The sequence below is a fragment of the Pongo abelii genome, chromosome 5, assembly GCF_028885655.2.
Source record: "Pongo abelii isolate AG06213 chromosome 5, NHGRI_mPonAbe1-v2.0_pri, whole genome shotgun sequence".
Classification (NCBI taxonomy): domain Eukaryota; kingdom Metazoa; phylum Chordata; class Mammalia; order Primates; family Hominidae; genus Pongo; species Pongo abelii.
In genome coordinates, this window is record NC_071990.2 from 117,979,831 (window position 1) to 118,004,427 (window position 24,597).

The following is a 24,597-nucleotide window of genomic DNA, read 5'->3' on the forward strand; positions in this document are numbered from 1 at the left end:
ACAACAGACTACAGCAATGACAATGGATGAACTAATGGTACACACAATTTGTGGATTAACCTTATAACTAATGTCAGGTAAAGAATCCACACACACAAGTGCATAATGTATAAGTCCATTTATATAAAGTTCAAAAACAGGCAAAACGAATCAAAGGTGATGAAACTCAGAAAAACTGCTATGTTTGGGAGGTAATGGCTGAGAAAAGGCAGGAATGAGGCTGTGAAGTGTTGCCAATATTCTACATCTTCACTTTGGCAGTGGTTACACAGGTGTTCATGACATAAATATCTATCAGACTGTATACACTTTTGTTCACTTTTTGAATGCATGGTATACTTCAGTAAAAGTTTACTAAAAAATAAAAATAAAAAAGACATTGTGCTTCTTGTTACCAAAATAAAACCATGGCAGATATTTTGGTAAATATTCTATTTTTCCCATCTTCTACTGTTGCTGATGACAGGGATGGTATTCAGGTGAACACTTTGTCACTTAGAATATCATTTAGCTTTAGCCTGTGCAGCCAATGCAGCTTCTTCACGCCACTTAGCTTTCTTTGCCAAGTTCCAACTTGTTAAGGATTCATGTCGTTCTACAGCCTGTGGGGGGGAAGAAATAAATATATATATTTATATTTATATATTAATACATAAATATATATATTTATATTATATATTAATATATAAATATATATTATATACACTATATATAATATAAATATATATTTATATATTAATATATAAATATATATTTATATATATTAATATATATATTTATCTTTATATTTATATATATTAATATATAAATATATAAAAATAAATATATAAATATATATACATATAAATATATATATATTTCCAGTTTCCAGAGAGTCACGGTGATATATATATATATATCACCGTGACTCTCTGGAAACTGGAAAAATTTGTATTTTAGATAGAAATACACAGGAGGGAATAGAATTAGAAGTTCTAACATATGTTAATAATGGGAAGAGAGAACAGACTGAATGGGTGAAGAGGCTATATTTGAAGTTATGACAGCATAGACTTTTTCAGAAGTGAGGAAAGCTATAAGTCCTCAAACTGAGAGACATACAAAGTCCTTAGTAAAATAAATAAACATTTAATATATATTGATGGATACCTAGTGTGCATCTCACATTTAATATAGCCAAAATAGAGAGTTGACATATTTTGTTCCCCCTGCCTACCAGTCTTTCCCTAGCCATACACATCTCAATAAATGGCAGCATCATCCACCTACTTGCTCAAGTCAAAAAAACCCAGGCCTTTTCACTTCTTTATTCCATTTTCTTTTCTGCTTCCACAATGAATTAACCACAAAGTTCTATCCTTTTTACTTCCCCAAATTTACCTGAACTTGCTAACATTTTCTGCATCTCCATCTGCCACAATTTCTTTAAGGTACATGCATTGTTATTAAAAATGAAAAATGAATTGGAGACAGGCAAGAGGGACAGTGGTGGGACCATTTAGAAGATATTGCAATGAACCAGGCAATAGATGTATATTGGTATCTCAGGAGAGATACTGAGGAGTGCTCCAATTTGGCTGTATTTTGAAAGTGGAGCCAATGGGGTTGCTGACGACTTATCCATGAGCAGCTAGAAAGATAGAGTTGACATCAACTGAGAGGAGGAAAACAGTACAGAAAAGGGTGGCTCAGGGTTGTCTGCGGGAAGATCTAGAGTTCAACTCTTGACACGTTAAGTTTGAGATGTCCATTAGACATCCAAAGGGAAATGTTAAGTAAGCAACTGACTATATGAATTTGAAGTGCAGAAGGAAGACATTAGCTGAAATATAAATTTGAGAGTTCTTGGAATATAGAAGGTATTTAAATCCAGAAGACTTGGTAAGATCCCCAAGGGAGTGAGTGTAGATAGAGAACGGAAAGACTAAAGACTGATCCATGGGGAGATTCCACCATTATGAGGTCCAGGAGAATAGGAGAAACCGGCAGAGTAAACTTGGAAGACGTGGCCAACAGATAACCTATGTGAGTGTGGTACCACGGAAACCAAACGAAGAAAATGTTTCATAAAAGATAAACGATTTTCATTCCCAATGCTCTCACTTCAGAGCTTCTGAGGATTTTTATGGAAGGACAATGGCTAGTTTGCATTCTCCAACAAAGGGTAAGTGAAAAATGCCACAATGGCCTATTCCAGTGTTTTTCATATATCCATTTATAACTAACTATTTCCCTATGTGCCAAAAATATTCTTTTCTTGGTTGAAGAATGGAGAGACTGGCTACTACGTGCCAGAATTTCTGTAGAGGAGTGGCTTTGAGGCGTAGGGAGACCAAATTCCTTTATAATCCAGATATTCTCAACCTAGACATAGTTTTAGCAGCTCCAGTAGATTGAACTCAGATAGAGCAGAATCTGAGTGGGGGAAGATACTGATTCAGCACTGATTCAGCAGAAGAAAATATTTGCTAATCAAGCAGAATTGTCAACTGCCTCTCCAAAATGTAATGAGATTTATCAGCACCCAAGCATTGAAACGTTGTGTCAAACTGAGTCTAAATAAACAGTCTTCAAAGTAGGATAAGAACTACGATGTCCACTGAGGTCAAGAAAGCAATAGGAACACATTTCATCTTTTTTTAAAAAGAAAAATTGCTAACATTTAATAGAAGAGTTGAGGAATAGAGAATCCCTGTCTATGTCAGGAGTTGGAGATATCTTGAGGAACCTGTGACAGTTCTATAATACAGAAGAATATAAAGGCACATCTCATTTTATTGTGCTTTGCTTTATTGTGACTTTCTTTCTTCTTCTTTTTTTGTTTTTTTCAAATTGAAGGTTTGTGGCAACCTGGAATGGAACAAGTCTATAGGCTCCATTTTTCCAACAGCATGTGCTCACTTCGTGTCTCTGTCACATTTTGCTAATTTTTGCAATAATTCAAACTTTTTCATTTTCATAACATCTGTTATGGTAATCTGTAATCAGTGATTGCTGTTGTTACTATTGTACTTGTTTTAGGGTGCCACAAGTGTGCCCATATAAGACGGCTAACTTAACTGATAAACATTGTATGTATTCTCCACTCCACCCACTGGCCAGTCTCCCATTTCTCTCTCTCTCCTTGGGCCTCCCTATTCCTGAGATGCAACAATATTGAAATTAGGCCAATTAATAACCCTATAATGACCTCTACATGTTCAAGTAAAAGGAAGGGTTGTACATCTCTCACTTTAAAAAACTAGAAATGATTAAGCTTAGTGAAAAAAGGCATGTTGAAAACCAAGATAGGTCAAAAGCTTGGCCTCTTGTGCCAAACAGTTGACCACGTTGTGAATGCAAAGGAAAAGTTATTGAAGAAAATTAAAAGTACTACTCCAGTGAACACCTAAATAAAGTGAAACAGCCTTATTACTGATATAAAAAATGTTTTAGTGGTCTGGAAAGAAGATCAAACCAGCCACAGCATTCCTTTAAGCCAAAGCCTAATATGGAGCAAGACCCTAACTCTCTTCAGTTCTGGGAAGGCTGAGAGAGGCTGTGAAGGCTGAGAGAGGTGGGAAAGCAGTAGAAGACAAGTTGGAAGCTAGCAGAGGTTGGTTCATGAGGCTGAAGGAAAGAAGCTGTCTCCATAACAAAAGTGCAAGGTGAAGCAGCAAGTGCTGATAGAGAAGCTACAGCAAGTCATCTAGAAGATCTATTATAGCTAACATCGTTGATGAAGTCTATGCTAAAAAACAGTTTTTCAATGAAGACAAAATAGCCTCATATTAGAAGAAAATGCCATCTAGAACTTTCAGAGATAGAGAGAAGTCAATGCCTGGCTTTAAAGCTTCAAAGACAGGCTGACTCTCTTGTTAGGAGCTATTGGCAGCTGATGACTTTAAGTGGAAGCCAATACTCATTACCATTCTGAAAATCCTAGGGCTCTTAAGAATTATGGTAAATCTACTCTGCCTGTGCCACGAATGGAATAATGAAGCCTGGGTGACAGCATATCTGCTTACATGGCTTTCCGAATACTTTAAGCTCACTGTTGAGACTTACTTCTCAGAAAAAAAAAGATTCCTTTCAAAGTATTACTTCTCAGTGACAATGCACCTGGTCACTCAAAAGCTCTTATGGATATTTACAAGGAGATTAATGTTTTCATGACTGCTAACACAACATCCATTCTTCAGCCCATGGAAAAAGGTGTCATTTCAACTTTCAAGTCTTGTTATTTAAGAAATACATTTTGTAAGGCTATAGCTACCATAGATAGTGATTCCTCTGATGGATCTGAGCAAAGTAAATTGAAAACCTTCTGGAAAAGAGTCACCATTCTAGATGCCATTAAGAATATTTGTGAATCATAGGAGGAGGTCAATATTAATAGGAGTTCAGATGAAGCTGATTCCAATCCTCATAGATAACTTTGAGGGGTTCAAGACTTCAGTGGAGGAAGTATGAGGAAGTAACTGCAGATGTGGTGGAAATAGCAATAGAACTGGAATTCATAGTGGAGCCTGAAGACAAAATTGAATTGCTATAATCTCATGACAAAACTTTCACAAGATGAGTTGCTTCTTACAAATGAGCAAAGAAAGTGGTTTCTTGAGATGGAAACTACTGCTGGTGAAGATGTTGTGAACACTGGTGAAATTAGAACAAAGTATTTAGAATATTACATAAACTTAGTTAATAAAGTAGTGGTAGGGTTTGAGAGAACTGATTCCAATTTTGAAAGAAGTTCTACTGTGAGGAAAATGCTGTCAAACAGCATTGCATGCTACATGGAAATCTTTCGTGAAAGAAAGAGTCAACTGATATGGCAAACTTCATTGTCATCTTATTTTAAGAAATTGCCACAGCCACCCCAAACTTCAGCAACCACCATCCTGATCTGTCAGCAGCCATCGACATCAAAGCAAGACCTTCCACCAGCAAAAAGATTACAACTCATTGTGTACTATAAACATAAGTTTTATATGCATTGGGAAACCAAAAAATTTGCATGTCTCAGTTTATTACAATATTCACTTTATTGTGGTTGTCTGGAACTGAACATACAATATCTCTGAGGTATGCCTGTTTTCATTCATTTCAATACCGTTAGAATAGATACTAATAAATTAGAATGGTTTCTTTTTTGGCCAGAAAATTACATGATGTCTTTAAATACTTATATGGATAATTTTGTAAGCTTAAATAAAGTCTCTAAACAATTTATGGGGTTTTGAATCCATTTGGTACAAAATTCAAAACTACTATATCTTCCAATTATTTTGCAAGAATAACATAGCTGAAGAACATCAGGGAGGGTAAGAAATTACTGGGCACATTTCAACAAAAGCTTTGGCATAGTTGGTGGGTAAAATTAAGTATTAGCACCACTATTTAGTAATCACAGCTAAAGAGGTATTTCTTTTACTGGATCTATGTATCAATATGTGGCATATTTTCAGTTACAATATTATAATGAATATAAAATTGCAAAATTGTAGATAATAAAGCATTTCAATTGTATTGTTATTACATGAAAATATGTTAAATATATAATATGGTATATGTCATACATGTTAATAAAATTTTAGGGAAAATGTTTTTGTGTCATTCACAAACAAAGTACAATTTATTGGATGCATGCAGTGGCTCATGCCTGTAATCCCAGCACTTTGGGAGGCCAAGGCAGGAGGATCGCTTTGAGCTTAGGAGTTTGAGGCCAGCCTGGGTAACATGGCAAAAACTCATTTCTACAAAAAATACAAAAAATTAGCCAGGCGTGGTCATTGACACCTGTGGTCCCAGCCACTTAGGAGGCTGAACCTGCAGAATCCCTTGAGCCTGGCAGGCAGAGGATGCAGGGAGCCAAGATCATGCCACTGCACTCCAGCCTGGGTGAGAGTGAGACCCGGACCTCCTCCACCAAAAAAAAAAAAAAAAAAAAAAAAGGGGTGGGGTGGGAAGACCAACTGTGTCAAATGCTGATCGGTCAATGAAGATGAGTGTATCACTGGTGACCTTGATAACAGCAGTTTGGTGGAGCATTTGAGGCACGAGCCTGATCAAACGGAATGAGACAGGAAATCACAGACAGAGACAGTGTATATAGACAGGTCTACTGGAAAGGTTTGCCACAGAGAAATGCAGCTATACCAAAATAAGTTTTGTTTTTGGTTTTGAAGAGGGAAGTAGAAACATTTCTATATTTTGATAAAAAATGATACAGTAGAGAAGAAAAAAAACTAATGACGAGCAAAGAAACCTGAGAATTCCTGGAATGAAATCCTTGAAAAGACAAAATGGAATGGGATCCATGCAATTAATAAGAGCTTCTAGATTGGAGCAAGGATCATTTATAATAGGCAGAAAAGCAAAATATACAGAATTATGTGTCATAAGACTGGAAACTGCTCCTTGGGCTGCTACAATTCTCTCAGTGAGGTGGAAGGAAAGGTCATCAATGGGGAGGACTGTGGAGGTGTAAGGTCTGAGGAGACAGCACGAAATAGTTGGATGGCTAGACTTCTTTTCCTGTGTTTAAGAGGCATGTGCATTTTATTTTCTGCAGATTCTGCCTTTTTGTATCTTTTACCCATTTTTTAAAATAAAAGGTTGTTGCTGTTTTATTTAGTGGAGCTCCTTATAATTTAAGAAAATTAGCTCTTAGTTTGTGATCTATTTTGTATTTTTCCTAGTTTGTCATTTGTGTTTTTACTTTATTTATGGCACTTCTTTACCAAGCAGAATTTTAAATTTTATATGATTAAATTTATCTATTTTTTCTTTTGTATAGCTTCTCAGTTTTGTTCTGTATTTAGAAATGTCTACCCAACTACTATAAAGAATTCCCTCATATATTCTTTTGGTGATTTTAAGGCTTCACATTTAATGTGAAAATCTTATATCCAACTGCAATTTATTTTATGTAGAAAGTATAGTTGGAATGTCCCAATATCATTTCTTGACTAATTTATCTTTCTCCACTCATATACAGAGTCACTATTTCATATATTAAATCCCTATGTAGTGGGTTATTTATGTGATTTGAATTCAGTTCTATTAAGTTGCCTGTCTATTTGTATGTCAGTACTGCAGTCTTAATTATTGTTGTTGTTTTGTTTTAATATATTTTAGAGCTAGTCTTCCCTTAGAACTATTATTTTTAGTATTTTCTTGTATATTTTGCTTATTTTTCTATATAAATTTTAGACTCAGTTTGTCTACTTCCGAAACAAATCCTATTGCTATTTTTATTGCAATCATGTCAACTTTATAGACTTAGAGAAGTTTGCTCTCTTTAAAATGTCAAGTCTTCCTATTCCAAATAAAAATTTCTTAGGTTATACCTTCTCTTGTGGCCACTGGTAGTGTTTAAAAGTTGCCTTTATATAGATATTGCATGATTTTTAATTTCATTCTTATGTGCCTTACCTTTTTTTTTTGTTTGTTGCTATTTTAAGTAGGATCCTTATTTCTAATCTTTCTTTTTCTTTTTTTTTTTTTTTTTTGAGACAGAGTCTCACTCTGTCGCCCAGGCTGGAGTGCAGTGGCACAATCTCGGATCACTGCAAGCTCCACCTCCTGGGTTCATGCTATTCTCCTGCTTCAGCCTCCCGAGTAGCTGGGACTACAGGCGCCCGCCACCACGCCCGGCTAATTTTTTTGTATTTTTTTTTTTTTTAATAGAGACGGAGTTTCACCGTGTTAGCCAGGATGATCTCGATCTCCTGACCTCGTGATCCGCCCGCCTCGGCCTCCCAAAGTGCTCGGATTACAGGCGTGAGCCACTGCACCCGGCCTGATCTTTCTTTTCACTGGGTTTTGAATAAAGAAGAGAGTGAAAATTTTTAAATCTTGTCACTAACTTGCTTAAAACTCTACACTGGATCCCCAATATATTTTTAAAAACCTGAACTATTTGCAGTGACCCATAGGCCTGATACTATCTGGACTCTCCCTGTCTCATACCATCTTCTCTTTGCTCATTATACTCCATCCACACTAGCTCCTTTTTGTTTCTTAACACACCAGACCCTTTCTCACCTCTAAGCTTTGCACATGCTGTTCTTTCCTTCCCCTGGTCTTCTCATGGCTAGCTTATTCTCATCCTCCTCAGAGAAGACGTCCCTGACCACTCCATCAAAAATGGCCTCTCCTAGGGTGTTACTATTTTATCATCCTTTTCCTTTCCTTCATTGCACTAAGAATTCCTCAGATCTTTTTAGTTTACTTGATCACTCTCCATTTTCCCTACTACAAAATACCTGTCTTTTAATTCCATGATATTCTAATAACAACATGCAGAGTGCCTGGCATGTCTCAGGTGCTCAAAAGTATTTAGTGTATTAATGATTTAAAATCAGTGTTTGCTATCACACTTTTGGAGAAGAGGAAACAGAGCAATAACTGGTGCTATACATAAAACTCAATTCTCAGTTGCTACTTTTTGTGTCAGATTCACACAGAGAAAGGTCCTGGCTATTGATTTATAATAGAATTATATTTGAAATATGGAATTTTAATAGGAAATGAAAAAAACCTTTCCTTCAATTCAAATCATATGTATTGAAAATAAAATGATGACATCAGTAGATCTCTAATATGCCAACTTGCTGATAAAATATATATTAAGTGTAATTGGTCTTAATGTCTCATTTGGAAACTTGTGATTATGATTAAAAAAATTAAAGTGCCATTATAAATATATTATTAGAGGGTGATTCTAAGTAAACAAATTGTCTAATTAATGTTTATCTTTTTGATGTAGATGAGGCAATACACTAATCATCAAAATATTCCTAGAAACTAGAGAATCATCAATTTGGCAGGCAGTCATTTAAGGTTAGGTTAAAAACAAAATATTATCAAAGTTATTTATTTACATGCTTGAGTGTTCAGTCCAGTAAACATTTCAAAATTTCTCATTTGGTGAGAACAATTTCAAAGCATAGATTTTTTTCCATGCTAATAGGAATGAAAGGACATTTATATAATATCAGTAGGCTTGTAAGTCCTAATCCCCATGTGAAGTTAGTGGGCTTAGACACACTTGGGCACCTGAGGAGTAAAGGACAGAATCACAGAATTGGGCAGAATGGTAATTAGCTAAATACACCCAGAGAGTGAGGATGTATGGAGCCAAGCAAACTATTCTGAATGATATGTATGCACCATTGAAACCCAGTGTTCATAACCAAAAATGTTATAATCCAGCTCTAATGGCTTCAGTTGCAGGTGCCACGATGAGGAGGGGCACTGTTAAACTGGAGTGTGTTGAGAGGACAGCTCAAAGGTAGAAGGAAGTTGTTAGAGTGGTTAAAACTGAAGAAGCAAATACTCATAGGGATGTGTTAGAAATGTCAAAATACTTGTGGGGCTGCTCTTTGTGGTAAAAAGTGACCAGTAGATGGAAGGATTTTGGGAGGCAGAAAACAAAATTAGAGGGTAGTCAGCTCTTAATTTCTCTCTAGAGGTATTAAACAGAAACCATACATTGGGAAAGGCAAGGAAAGGGCTGACATACAGGATCCAGACAAACTAGATTACCTTGGCAATCACTTCCAAGCTTTGCATTTCTAACTAGTTCATATTTCTGTGCAATAGCTAATTGAGTTCCTGATTTAATGAATGATCTAGTCTGGATAACTTTCAACGACAAAGTTCTCCATCTTCTGCAGATTTTAACCAGGGTGTAAATGGTTTTGTTTATAAGTTGAAACATGCATTTGTCCCTCTTGGCCATATAGTGTTAATTTGTTGACTCAAATTTCCATGAACAAATTTGTCTCCAGTATTTTTTTATACATATATATATATGACTTCAAGTCTCAAAGACAAAATTGTTCTTATATTAAAAAACAGCAGTAATCCTGAATTGAGAACAATGTCCATGACATTTCTTAAAATTCACCCTTTGGGCTGACTAAGGAGGTACTCACCCTTTTGGTGAGATGCTCTTTTAGGGAGGTACTTAAAAAGAGGTACTCACCCTTTTAACTGACTTGCCCTTTTAAGGAGATACTCACCCTTTTGGCTGACACTATCACAGCAAAGCAGGCGATAATTGTGAGTCCAATCATTATGTAACAAGCTTTCACTCGAGCTTTGTTTCTTGCAGTGTCTATCATTTCTGGCCTAAACGAAGATGTGTATTTTGTTAAATGTGTAAAAGTAATATGGTTTTCTGACAGGCATGATAGATAATTTGCCATGTAAACATTCCAAAAAATTCCCTGAATGCAAACTGCGTTTGGTGACATTTTCATGTGAAAGACTTTGAAATGCTAGCTAATAATTTTTACCAATTTCAAATTAACAAGTATTTGTTCAGATCTTAAACTAATGTTAGCCATTATGAAACCACTGTATAGAATATTAGTTTCTAATTCCTCAAAATATAACTACTAGAGATGCTAACTTGACTCTTCAGTGTTTTTATTCACTAAGTGGGGTAAAGGAAGAGTTAAAGCATATGTATGTCGATGACTTGCAATTATTTAGCCTCTTTGTAAAGTAGGCTTTGTTTTCCACTTGAACAGTTTTTTTTAAACTCATTTTTATCACTTTGTTTTTTTCACTCGCCTCCCAATCTCTTGTCCCTTCACATGCTACCCACAAAAGACACACTATTATCCAGTTTGTGAGAATGTCTGTTAGAAAAATGTTTCCTTCATGGCTTTTGCAATAATTTCTTTTTAAACGTGATCAAAATCACAATAATTTGCCAAAGAAAAGGATAAAAGAGACCTTCATTTTCATGTTATTATTATTCTGAAATTTGATACACTTAAATTCTGGATATTCTTATTCATTCATAGTTTTGTGCATGTTGTCCAAGATTTTAATAATGCTACTTACAAAGTAGTGATACAAAAGGCATCATGCCTGTGGGACTTTTACGTTGAAATAAACTTTAACAATGTTCAATGATATGAAGTGGCAGATTATAAATATGCATATTTAAAGAATTTCATTCATGAGAATATATTCATTGCCATTCTTTCCTCTCTATGTGAAGTTTAAATAGAGTGTAGTTACATTGAAAAAAAAAAATCCAGAATGACAGAGTTGCATTTTCTCTTAAAAACAGAAAACTTTTTAAATTTTCCACTGGTTAAAAGACTATAGAAAACTCCTATCTAGCCTATTTTCTTTAGATTTTAGGCAGAGTGACGTAAGTTTTAAGATATTAGTTGCAAACAGGTCCAATTAGTGAGTATGGAGAAATTATTAGATTATATTTGCTGCTAACTTTTGTTCCAGATGGAACCTAGAAGCTCTGATCTTTTCTACCCAGCCATTTGGCTTTAATCTATTATAACAAATTAGTTTAGCACTGAGAAGAACAAGACAAAGTACAGTTATTATTAAACATAATTAGTGCATGATACAAAAATTATAGGTCAGTTGTTCATTATATGTCCATTAAAAGGTAAAAGCTGTTTACATTGTAAGTGTGACACTTAGCTTAACAGGAATATCTCTCTTAAACAGTAATGCTTAAACAATTATAGAAAAATAATAAAATGAAAAATACTCAAATACTTTTATGTTTCCAATGCAAAACTGCAATGCTTTTTATAGGCATCTTGTTCTTAGTGAAATGCTCCTGTTTATAATACATCTTTTGACTATGATCTTGGGGAAATTAAATTATTTCTGCAAAATGAGTCTGTTCACATATACAGCTATGTTAAATGCAATACTGGGCATAGGTTTTCTTAACAAACAATATACAATAATGTTGGTTCTTTACACTCTTGATGACTCGGTTAGGCCACTAGAAATAAAAATTCAAACCAATTGAGGGTGATGGCTTATTTATTTTAATTTTTTTTACTTCTTTGGCATTTATAGTATTAAATTTTCAGGCATCAATTAAAATTTGATAACCAGAGCTTATGATGATAAAGACTTTTCTGAGGCTAATTTTTGCTTTCAGCTAAGTCTGTAGTTTGGAGTTTATAGATCTTGAGGAAAAATAATCTTAGAAAGTGCCTCTGTAGTTGAATAAATACTGAAAACGAATTCGAATGCAATGTTATTTCAAATTCCATGTCCATTTCTCATTTAGTGACTTGCTCCAATAAAAGAACGAAAATGCTTCAGAATTCATTATTGAGTGTACATTTCCTGCCATGTTCTCCCACCCCGCCCCCTATCTATCTGAGATGCTTTGGTAACTGATAAACTGCAATTGTTTATAAACAATAACATTGCAGGCACCATGTGAAAAACAGAAATATAGGCCCAGTTTCCATTATCCATTCTAATAGGCATTCATTACATTGTACAAATATATAGAATCTCTAAAATCCTTCTTTCACGTTACGGTTTTAGTCTTTTATTTTTAAAAGATAAACTTAAAAAGTAGTAGATTGATTTTATTTTTAGTTTCCGTCCCTCTCTTTTTTACCCAATCCCTTGTAAAAATGCTGCGAAGGTTTTGGGCTTGGCAGAAACAGAAACTTTGGAAATATCTTTTTACAGGTTACATTTACTTATTATTAGCATTTATTTTACAGGTTACATTACCCTAGAGGGGGAGTTATTTGCTTGAGTTTTATCATCTGTCTTGCTGGGTTTAGCATGCTGAAGAGGCCCACGGTGCTGACACTCCCGCGCGTCCCACCCTGAGTAAACTCGGAGCCTAGAGGGCTGCGGAACCGCGTCCGCCAGGCGTTTCCTGCCCCAGAAGAGGAGGCCGAATGGATGCGGCTTTTTTCCAGAGACCACCCCCCCTCCCCTAGCCGCCCCGCAAGCCAAGATCAGAGAACCCCTTCCCTGGGTGGGGTAGGGGGACGCCCCCGGCCAAAGCCTAGATTGCCGTCTGGCGTCCCCGCAGCCATCCGGATGCTCGCGAGGACCGTGGCCTGTTTGGCACAAGATCCCCACTGCCTCCCTGTTCGGAGCTTGCTGGGGACCGGCAATCTGGGCGATGCTGGAAGTGTCCCCTGAACCTCTCAGTTTTCATCCACCTTCTGCAATCTGCCTGTAAGCTTGGTTGACTCTTGACACACCGCACTGGAGGTGGGGTGTGTGTGTAGGTAAACTCCGTGTGTGGTGGGTGTTACTGCGAAGTGTTGGCACTGCGGCCGCTTTCGCTCCTAGGTGGCCGCGGTCGGAAGGTGGGTCACCCCGCACCCTTGCGGCCGGGGACCGACTCTCCTTCGCGCGGCGCTCGCCACACTTACGGGATCCGAGGCGGGATCTCCTCCATCGATTTGAAACGCCCTGTCCACAGCAGGATTTTCTTGTCGAACTGCGAAGGCCTGCGCTGCGTGGGGACTCGGTGAATCTCCCCTGCAGCGAAAGCAACCCAGATGGACGCGGGAACTGACGGACCGGCACAGAGGATCAGCGCGCCCTCAAGCCGACTCCCGGGCGGGCCCCTCGCTGCCCTCCCGCAACCTCCTCCCTCCTAGGACCTCCCCGTGGGAGCCCTGGCTCACCGTGACCTTGGGGCCCAGAATTGCTGGGGGCCCCGCTGCTGGAGTAGCAGGGGAGACCCCGAGGCGGAAGAGCCAGTGCGGGCCGCCGCGTGGCCTCGAGAGGCGCCCCGGGGCCGCAGCGGATTGTTAGCCCGCGGCGGAGGCGCAGTAGGCTGCCGACCGCCTTGAGCATGCTGCCCGCTTGTCCCGCGCCGCACCCGCACCTCGGGACCCAGCCACAGGCGTTCTCCCCGCCGCTCTCCTCGTCCTGCCCCGGCCTGCCGCGCCCTGGAGAGCCTGGGACGTGCAGCGGGAACCCCTGGTGCTCGCACACTCAGTTCGCTGTCCCCGTCTCCGCCCCCGGCCAGCGACCCGGAATCAGGGCGTCAAGCCCCTAGGGGCTGGTTCCTCAGGAAGCAGCCTGCCTCTGTTTGAAACAGGCTCACCACCGCCTGAGACAGTGCGTGTAGCTCCTTTTAAATTCTTTGTATTGAGTAGAAATGTGTTTCCGCCAGGCTTTTAGCCTTTGATTCCATCGTTTGTTCCCCAGGAGAATAAATCTAAATCCTCTCCTCCAGGAAGAGGCAACAATCCTTCAAGTGCAGGAAACTGAAGATATTTCCCAATTAAGTGTTGAGGGCACTCCACGAACTTCTGGATGAGATTTCTTGAAGTTAGCTCCTCACCTCATCCTCTCCCACCCCCATACCTTTTCTCTTTCCTACGGAAAACTATCTCAATTCCTCCAACTGTCTTTCTCTATCTTTTCTTCTTCTTTTCAGAGACAGTCTCCGGCTCTGTCATTCAGGCTAGAGTGCAGTGGCATGCTGATAGCTCATTGTAACCTCGAACTCCCGGACTCAAGTAGTCCTCCCACCTTAGCCTCCAGAGTAGCTAGGGCTTTGGTCGTGCGCCAGCACGCTCCGCTATTTTTTTTTTTTTTTAAGAGATGGGATCTCACTATGTTGTCCAGACTGGTCTCCAACTCCTGGCCTCAAGCTATCCGCTGGGCTCTGCCTCCCAAAGCACTGGGATTACAGGTATGAGCCGCCATGCCAGCCTCCTACCTCTTCATCTCTTAGCCCACAAACTCTCCACACTCCCTTCAAAATGTGCCTTTCTTCTGTCACCTTCCACCATCTCCTCTATGCTAAAAGGTAAAAGAATCTACTATTTTCAGGCATTAAATGGTAACAGGGATTCAGATTCAATGATTGGAGAGAAGGGTTGTACAAGCAATTACTTATCTTGTTCCACAGGCAACAGACCTCCTGCCAAGTCAAAGTGCTCATCAGCCCAGCACCAGGCCCAGTTCATCCTCCTCTCCTATTACTGCCTGTGAGGTTCCCTCCTTATCTAGACACTGCTTTACACTTGTTGGATTTCTAGATATTTTTCTTCCTAACTAGACTGTCAGGCTCTTGAAGGAAATAACTTTTCTGTAACTGCCAGCTCAGTTTTTTTTTTCTTTTTACATAACAGTGTTAAACAAAAAAAGAGGGGTTAATAGCTCTATGAAGACATGCACTTACAGGAGCGCTTGCAGAAAGAACCTGGGCTTTGCCTTCACACCTAGGTTTAAATCCCGGATTTGTGACTTAAAAGTTGCACAATCATGAGCAGTAAATCATTTAAGTTATAAGTCTTGGTCTCTTTTGTAAAACCAGAATTCCTATCTTTTAGGTTTATTCATGCAATGACTACCAATAACCAGCTATGTGCCAGCTACCTCTCAGAGCTGGGGATGGAGCAGTGATGACATCAGGTGAGGATGAAGAAAAAGAAAACAAGGTGAAAACGAATAAGCAGGAGTAGAGTGAGAAGATATTTAGAAACCATGGTTAGCAATGTCCTTCTAGATGTGCCTGGTGTGTAATAATACTTCAGAAGATAATGGTTTCTTTCCCCGTCACATTCTTTAGTCTCAAAACACAAGGGCATTTTAATTTGTGAAATCTCCTGTGGGGAACTAGGAGCTCCCTGACCTTCAGGATTTGTGATTATATTCCGAAGGTATAGCTGAAAAATTGGCACTTAGTAGATATTTAATAAGTATTTGTTAAATAAATGAATAGATGAATACAAGTCTTTGAAAACAGAATAGTCTGCACCTAGGCTAGTTTACGAAAAGACTGAGATGCTTGAGGACACTCTATGTCCTTTTAAACTTCATATGTTCAGTGTCTATCATGTTGCTTACCACATAGCAGTCTCCAAATAAGTATTTATAAAACTCAACTGAATGAATTCCTGCCCGAGAAAGTATGTTGCCATAGCTAATATTGCTCCAGCATTATGCTACTTGAAGATTCTTCCATTATTTAAATATGTTTTTTTCTATTAGTATTTTATTTGTCTTCACATCACTGAGAGGGGGTATCCATAGAGCTAGAGAAAGGCACCACTGAGAAACAACCAATCGTTAATAATTCACTAAGAAATATTAAACAAGGGAAATAAGTTTATTTCCCTGGAGAGAATCAAATGTCATACATACACACAGGATTTTCTATTTTGAGCTTCTCCAATATTGCAGAACTACAGGTCAACAGAATAAGCTCAAGTCATGAGAGAAAGAACAATTTGCTGTTCTCTATCCCTGATGGGATTAAAATATCACTATTTGGCAGTGGTCTACATAAATAAATTACTTACAGCTGTATTAGAGATTTTTTCGGTTCTATAATTAGAACAAGTTAAAAAAATTTGAATAAACTTTTAATAGAATAATACAGTAATTATATTCCTTTATTTCTTTTTCTAATGAGGACAGCACATTTTTATTTTATTTATTTAATTTTTTGAGACGGAGTTTCCCTTTGTTGCCCAGGCTGGAGTGCAGTGGTGTGATCTCGGCTCACTGCAACCTCTGCCTCCCGGGTTCAAGCGATTCTCCTGCCTCGGCCTACCAAGTAATGGGATTACAGGTGCCTGCCACCACATCCAGCTAATTTTTGTAGTTTTTTAGTAGAGACGGGGTTTCACCATGTTGGCCAGGCTGGTCTCGAACTCCTGACCTCAGGTGATCTGCCTGCCTCTGCCTCCCAAAGTGCTGGGGTTACAGGCGTGAGCCACCACACCTAGCCAGCACATTTATTTACTAAACAAATATTGATTGAGTGCTTCCTATGTGCTGGATACTCTTTTATTTCTGAGGTTATAGCAGGTAACCAAACAAAAAGCTCTGTAATCCATGCAGTTTTCGTTTACTCACTCTGTTCTGTGTTATTTTTCATTTCAAAGGTTCATGTAATTTGCAGTTTGTTTGAACATGATTGTCAGTATTGTTCTTTCAAGCCTTGTTTTTGATTAGAATGGCTCACATTTTCCTTTTCTATAGCTAATTTAGTTACTTCTTAAGATACACTGTTATAACTAGGACTAGATTTTAAATAAAGTAATTCCATAAACACTGGAGAGTGTGGGTAATTTTTTTTTTCTTAGTTGGAAGCTGTGTGCTTCTTGCTGGACTAAAGCAGAGGATGCAAAGATAGAGCTGCAGAGCTGCCCCCGAGGAGCTCTCAGTCTGGCTGGGATGAGGTTCCCTCATCAGGAAATGACCTGCTCCCAAAGGAAGGCCTGAGCAGACCTTAACTAACTTGTTTTTCAATCCCCTGCTAGTCTTTCTGTAGGGAAAGTGCTAAAGTGACAGTTTATCTCTAGACTCAGCTCACAGGGGTTTCCAGTGCTTGGGGTAACCTTATTAAGTGGGTGGTCCAAATGAGGGCCCGATTAGGCACTAAGCATACGCTTAGGACACCAACAACAGAAAGGGCACTGAAAACATGAGGGAGCGTTTTGAAATTATTCTGAAATTTGGAATTAAAACAACAACAACAACAAAAACCAAAAAACAAACAAACAAAATCCTCATGGGAGCACCAGAAATCTGTAAAATGTCCTCACACTTGTTTTCTAAGTATGTATTTACATATGGGTATTTACATATGGTTGTATGTATTTACAAATGAAGGCCATAACATTTTCAGCACTGAGGATGCCAAAGGTCTTAATTTGGCCTGGGTTCTTAGGGTCAGAGCTGATGATAACATCAAAACTTGTTCTGGTTGTGATCTTTTTTAAAAAAAAACCATAAATCAAATCATCTGTTTATCCTGGCAAAACATTCCAGTGGTTCCAAGCACATTGTGCTTAGAATAAAATGGAAACTCTTTACCAGGGTCTACAGGGCCCTGTATGATCTGGACCTGCCTACCTCTCTAAGCTCAACTCCAGCCACTGTCTCTTTTCTATATGGTCCAATCACATGCATCTCCTTTGACTTCCTCAAATAGGGAAAGCTTGCTCTCATGTCAGGGTCTTTGCATTTCCTTTCACCTCACATGCTCACCTCTTCCTCACTTTTTTTTTTTTTTTTTTTTTTTTGAGACAGAGTCTCGCTCTGTCGCCCAGACTGGAGTGCAGTGGCGCAGTCTCGGCTCACTGCAACCTCTGCCTCCTGGGTTCAAGCAATTCTCCTGCATCAGCCTTCCGAGCAGCTGGGGCTACAGATGTGCGCCACCATGCCCAGCTAAGTTTTGTATTTTTATTAGAGACAGAGTTTCACTATGTTGGCCAGGATGGTCTAAATCTCTTGATCTCGTGATCCGCGTGCCTCGGCCTCCCAAAGTGCTGGGATTACAGGCATGAGCCACCACGCCTGGCCATCTTCCTCATTTTTTGGGTCTCAGTATAGCTGTCACCACCTCCTAGAGGCCTTTCCTGTCCAACCTAGCAAAAGTTGCCCTACCCTCCTCCCACCCTCTATTTCATTACCTTGTTTTCTCCTTGGCAATTGCCATTTTCTGTGTGTTTGCATACATGCTTTGTCTCGGAATGCAATCTCCATGACCAGGGAAACCTTGATGGTCTTGGGGCATCACTATATGGTGGTCAGGATATAGCACAGTACGTAGCACATTTGCAGATTATCAAGTATGTATTGGATAAAGGAATGGATGGATGACAGATATTGCCTGATCTCATTCCAACAAAGCTCTCAAAAAAGAAGCATATTTTTAACTGTATCCGTTTTTGTCTTTTCCTGTTTATACCGCAGCTCTTGGTGGTCTGGCTCTTTACCCTATAGTTCTGCTCAAAATGAGATATCAAGCAAGATCAATGAGCTCTACTTACAGGTCTTCATGTTACTCCTCTTGATTCCCAGTTTTACTTTTGTAGTTCAGTCTTTTATTACCTCTCAACCATCCTATTATAATGACCTCCAAAGTATTTTCCCCAGTTCTGGTTAATTCTTTCTCCAATCCTTCCTTTGCATAGCATGCAGAGAGCTTTTTAAAACGTGGTTGTAATCATGCAAAACTTTCATGGTGCCAAGCTCTTCCATATTCTTTTTCTAACCCTAGCTCTCAAATCTCTATCCACAGAATACAAAAATAGCCCTGAGGCCAGGCATAGGGGCTCACACCTGTAATCCCAAAACTTTGAGAGGCCGAGGCAGGAGGACTGCTTGAGCCCAGGAGTTCCAGACCAGCCTAGGCAATATAATGAGACCTCGTCTCTACACAAAATTAAAAAATAAGCCGGGCATGGTGGTGCATGCCTGTAGTCCCAGCTACTCAGGAGGCTGAGGTGGGAGGACTGCTTGGGCCTGGGAGACAGAGGTTGCAGTGAGCCAAGATCGCACCACTCCACTCCAGCCTGGGTGACAGAGTGAGACCCTGTCTCAACAAAACAATACAAAACAGAAAAAACAGCCCTGAAAAAAATCACAATGATTCTGTGAGGATTCTTCCAAAGTCTTCTGCTTTGATACTTTGCATGGTCTGATTCAAATTCTCTGTCCTTGTTATATCCCTAGACACAAAATGTCACTAACCACAGGAAGGTAGGTCACATTTAATTACTCTATGGTACTAATAGTGATGTACAGCAGCTATCAACTAACATAACGATTTAGTTCTGTCTTGGAGGGCTGGGGTAAAAATTGTGTGTGTGACCATTGCTCATTAGGGGATGGCTGAGTTGGTTGAGTTGCTTTTTGTCCCATTGTTTTAGTCTGAGAAATACATTCAGGAGAAAGGAGGTTTGATTAAATACTCCTGCAGACAGGAACTATTCAAATCCTTTCATATTTTCAATAATACAAAGCTTTTGCTTTAGAAGTTGCAAATCTGAAATACATGCACATTCGAACAGTTTATTCACTGCCCCTCCAAGACAGCAAAAAAGCATGTGTCCATATGCAAGGGCTATGTCACTCACATTCTTTAGTGGAAAGGTTATGTTTGTCTAGTTATGTAGCTAGTTCAGTAGCTATCAAGACTGTCTTATATATGTTAGATTGTGTGCAATTGCCTAATCACTTTACGGTGAAGCAGCCTCTGGCCCTAATGATTAATTTCAAACTCTTAAGCTCTGAGTAACAATTTTGCATGACAAAGTTAGCATTTTATCACTCCAAGAAATTAAATCTGCTACAGGCTTTCCATCCTTAATCCACAATAATGACTACATGGTTCAAATCTGCATGCTTGGATAGAATTTTCTTTTTCTTTTTTTTTGAGGTGGAGTCTTGCCCTTGTTGCCCAGGCTGTAGTGCAGTGGCGTGATCTCGGCTCACTGCAACCTCCACCTCCCAGGTTCAAGTGATTCTCCTGCCTCAGCCTCCCAAGTAGCTGGGATTACAGGCATGCGCCAGCACGCCTGGCTGATTTTGTATTTTTTTTTTTTTTTTAGTAGATACAGGGTTTCTCCATGTTGCTCAGGCTGGTCTTGAACTCCCGACCTCAGGTGATCTGCCCGCCTTAGCCTCCCAAAGTGCTGGGATTACAGGCGTGAGCCACCGCACCCGGCCTGCATAGAATTTTCTGATGACTTGCAAGTGCTTCTCCAGCTCCTCATCCTATACTACCCCCTCATAAACATACATGTAAATGGTCTTGCAAAATTAATCACACTCATAATAGATATACAATGTAATTTCCTACCTAAGTAGTTACAGTAAAAGAAGGTTGTTCTCTCATAATCACCATGAATGATGCCACCTCAGATTACCTTAAGACAACTACCTCTTGTCCTACATGCATTGGTACAATTCCTCTTTAGCTACTCTAAGCCACTTGTCTCTCTCTTGGATTATATGGCCATGTTCTCTTTGAAATTGGAAACCAACCTATTTGAACATTCTGCCTATTCAGGGATAAAAATCAACTCATCAAAATGATTTTTTTCCCGTTCCAAACCTTTTTACTTGAGACTAATCTTACTGATTTCCAATTTGCAGTGTAAGCTTTTTTTGTGTGCATATTTCTTATTATACCACCATCTGCAAATACTAACAATAATTTGTCATCATGATAACTAAAATTTACCATAAAATTTGTTAAAAATAATTGGCAAGGAACTGTTACCAAAAATCATTTAATTATCAGTGCTCTCTAACAGGACCTCTGTGTTGGGTTAAAGTACCAAAATTTAGGGAAGTTCTTCAAAATTGAAACTGGGTAACCTAAGTGACAGAATGCTTTAGGAATTAAAAATCAACGATTATATTTTGCTCATTCCTTTTCTTCTTTCATTCAACTGCAAAGTGTCAAACATTTACTCTCAGAGGTCTAGCACTGTACATATCTAGCCAAAATCTATCTGTACTATGCTATCCAAAAATCAAACCTTAAAAATCAAAACAGCTGCCTGCTTGGTATATACTTAATTGTTTTTGGAATGTCAGTGTCTACTTTGACTAAATAATAACTCTAAAGAGAAATAATTTATGGCACCTACAGAATGAGATGTATTAATTCAATAATAAAGCTCTGTTAAAATCACGCAAAAATTTTTGATGGTGATGGAAACTCATGTACTTCAGCGTCTTTACTTCTATTACTACCATTATGTTCTGAGTTTGAAGTGTTTCCAACTTTTTTCTAATAGCCATCTAAAATCTTCAAAGCTAGTTCCTAAAAAGCTAGACTGCTCTAAGAGACTCTTTAAAGAAGTGCTTGAAGCACTTGCTAGTTGTATAAGTGCTTTATTTAAAAATTGAATTGTAAGGTCACTTTTATATATGTTATCATAATTGCTTTTATAAAATAAGTTTAGCTACATATAAGTGAAAAATGTCCTGCCCCATGTAGTAATTCGTTGCATTAAGTACAAGATGAATCTCTATCACAATGTATAAGTGCACAAAAATGTACAAAGAGTACACAAAGGAGAAAAACATAAAATTTTAGGGAAAGACTAAAATGTAAATTACATAATAAAATACATTAAAAATGTTAAAGTCAGTATTAGTCACTAAATACATACTATGGCTATTACAATAATTGTAGAATATCAGGCTATGTGAGGAGGCTCAATAAATGACACCTCTGTTTCCTGCCAATTTTAAAGCAGTTGAGATATAAAAGAACAGTCTGCTAATAGGAAAGCAAAGTTTACCTTTATTATTCATAAAGTTGATTGGAAGATATGGCATCTGCAGGCAAGTACTTCCTACCTAGTACTGAGCCCTAGAATGAAATTGACTGACTCATCAAGTCCTAGACTACCTGGACTTGGCAGACCCCCAACCATGCCAGAGTCTACTTTATGAAATGAATGGGATAAGGAATAGACCAGAATGTGTCCTTCCTCTTTGCAGGCAGCAAGATTCATTGAAGGGGCTGGGCCAAGTAGGCTCAGTTTTGTTTTCTTCCCCCAACCTCAACAATCACTAGGAGGCTTCTCTGGGGTGACATCACAATGTTCTAACATTGTTTTCATTACTCAACAAATGTTTCTAACAAATGTTTTCATTATTCAACAATGTCTATGATATGTATCTATATTACTACTGTTGCAGTAATGCATTCATTTTACATGCTCTGTAGTCTCCTATATTTTAATATATTGCTGCCTATTCTGTTTTCCAATTTTTTACTATTGTAAAAGATGTTTCAATGAGTGTTCTTGACAAATTTCATTGGGTACATGTGCAATAGTTTGTTTTGGGGTATTTACCTAGAAGTGGAATTTCTGAATGGAAGTGAATAAAAATATTGTATTCATTATAGATGAAAAGTGGAACTTGATAAAGCACAATAATAAACTAACTTTATTCTCCTAACTCCCCCGCACCTAATCCTCATGTTATTCCTTAAAGTCCATCCTGTGGACTATTTGTTCTCTGCCGCTTGGATGAAATATTTTGCAGGTTTTAAACATTTTGGTACTTTTAGAATCCATTAGTCATTTTTAATGATAAGAACAATCTTCATTATCCCTGCCTACTCACGAATGGGGAAAAAAGAATAATCTCCATTTTTAGAAATTAAATGTCTAAATCAGGGCAATACTAGATATTATGAAGCTTATTTATTTAAATTAAAATATTTATTTATTCTTTTTACCTTTCTAAAAAAATTATTTTTTTAAATTTTTTTATTTACTTTTTTATTTTTATCATACTTTAAGTTTTAGGGTACATGTGCACAAAGTGCAGGTTTGTTGCATATGTATACATGTGCCATGTTGGTGTGCTGCACCCATTAACTCGTCATTTAACATTAGGTATATCTCCTAATGCTATCCCTCCCCCCTTACCTCACCCCACAACAGGCCCCGGTGTGTGATGTTCCCCTTCCTGTGTCCATGTGTTCCCATTGTTCAATTCCCACATATGAGTGAGAATATGCAGTGTTTGGTTTTTTGTCCTTGTGATAGTTTGCTGAGAATGATGGTTTCCAGCTTCATTCATGTCCCTACAAAGGACATGAACTCATCATTTTTTATGGCTGCATAGTATTCCATGGTGTATATGTGCCACATTTTCTTAATCCAGTCTATCATTGTTGGACATTTGGGTTGGTTCCAAGTCTTTGCTATTGTGAATAGTGCCGCAATAAACATATGTGTGCATGTGTCTTTACAGCAGCATGTTTTATAATCCTTTGGGTATATACCCAGTAATGGGATGGCTGGGTCAAATGGTATTTCTAGTTCTAGATCCCTGAGGAATCACCACACTGTCTTCCACAATGGTTGAACTAGTTTATAGTCCCACCAACAGTGTAAAAATGTTCTTATTTCTCCACATCCTCTCCAGCACCTGTTGTTTCCTGACTTTTTAATGATCACCATTCTAACCGGTGTGAGATTGTGGTTTTGATTTGCATTTCTCTGATAGCCAGTGATGATGAGCATTTTTTCATGTGTCTTTTGGCTGCATAAACGTCTTCTTTTGAGAAATGTCTGTTCATATCCTTTGCCCACTTGTTGAGTGGTTTGTTTGTTTTTTTCTTGTAAATTTGTTTGAGTTCATTGTAGATTCTGGATATTAGCCCTTTGTCAGATGAGTAGATTGCAAAAATTTTCTCCCATTCTGTAGGCTGCCTGTTCACTCTGATGGTAGTTTCTTTTGCTGTGCAGAAGCTCCTTAGTTTAATTAGATCCCATTTGTCAATTTTGGCTTTTGTTGCCATTGCTTTTGGTGTTTTAGACATGAAGTCCTTGCCCATGCCTATGTCCTGAATGGTATTGGCTAGGTTTTCTTCTAGGGTTTTTATGGTTTTAGGTCTAACATTTAAGTCTTTAATCCATCTTGAATTAATATTTGTATAAGGTGTAAGGAAGGGATCCAATTTCAGCTTTCTACATATGGCTAGCCAGTTTTCCCAGCACCATTTATTAAATAGGGAATCCTTTCCCCATTGCTTGTTTTTGTCAGGTTTGTCAAAGATCAGGCAGTTGTAGATATGTGGCATTATTTCTGAGGGCTCTGTTCTGTTCCGTTGGTCTATATCTCTGTTTTGGTACCAGTACCATGCTGTTTTGGTTACTGTAACCTTGTGGTATAGTTTGAAGTCAGGTAGCGTGACGCCTCCAGCTTTGTTCTTTTGGCTTAGGATTGACTTGGCAATGCGGGCTCTTTTTTGGTTCCATATGAACTTTATTTATTTATTTATTTATTTTATACTTTATATATGTCATTTGGTATAGACATATTTTTTATTCACTTATTTCTTGCTTTCTTCATGCAATCAATTAATTATAGGTATTTAATAATGAAAGCAATTAAGTAAATATTAAAGAAACAATACAATAAGAAACAACAAATTAAGTTTCTGTCCTTTTAAAACATACCAAAATATCGATAGTCATCTTATTGCAATCATTTATCTACAAAATCTTTTAGAACTTCACTCTTATGTTCTTTTTTTCTTTATTATTATTATTA

At 38.2% G+C, this 24,597-nt stretch overlaps 1 protein-coding gene across 1 annotated transcript; it reads right to left on the reverse strand.

Annotated features, from left to right (window-relative positions):
• Positions 1–13,837, reverse strand: FAM162B (family with sequence similarity 162 member B). The gene is made up of 4 exons (XM_009242184.4): positions 13,437–13,837; positions 13,179–13,287; positions 10,011–10,119; positions 1–602 (listed from the first exon to the last, which is right to left on the reverse strand). Exons 1-4 carry the CDS (start codon positions 13,606–13,608, stop codon positions 504–506), a joined length of 489 nt encoding a protein of 162 aa, XP_009240459.2. The 5' UTR covers positions 13,609–13,837; the 3' UTR covers positions 1–503.
• Between the last annotated feature and the right edge of the window lie 10,760 nt (positions 13,838–24,597).

What these genes read in the sequence shown, in the direction of transcription:
- FAM162B (XM_009242184.4), bottom strand. Translation starts at nt 13,608, where the DNA reads ATGCTCAAGGCGGTCGGCAGCCTACTGCGCCTCCGCCGCGGGCTAACA. An exon ending in TTCTGGGCCCCAAGGTCACG is followed by an intron (nt 13,288 to 13,436) that starts GTGAGCCAGGGC and finishes CTTTCGCTGCAG; the next exon opens with GGGAGATTCACCGAGTCCCC. An exon ending in GAGATCCCGCCTCGGATCCC is followed by an intron (nt 10,120 to 13,178) that starts GTAAGTGTGGCG and finishes ATCTTCGTTTAG; the next exon opens with GCCAGAAATGATAGACACTG.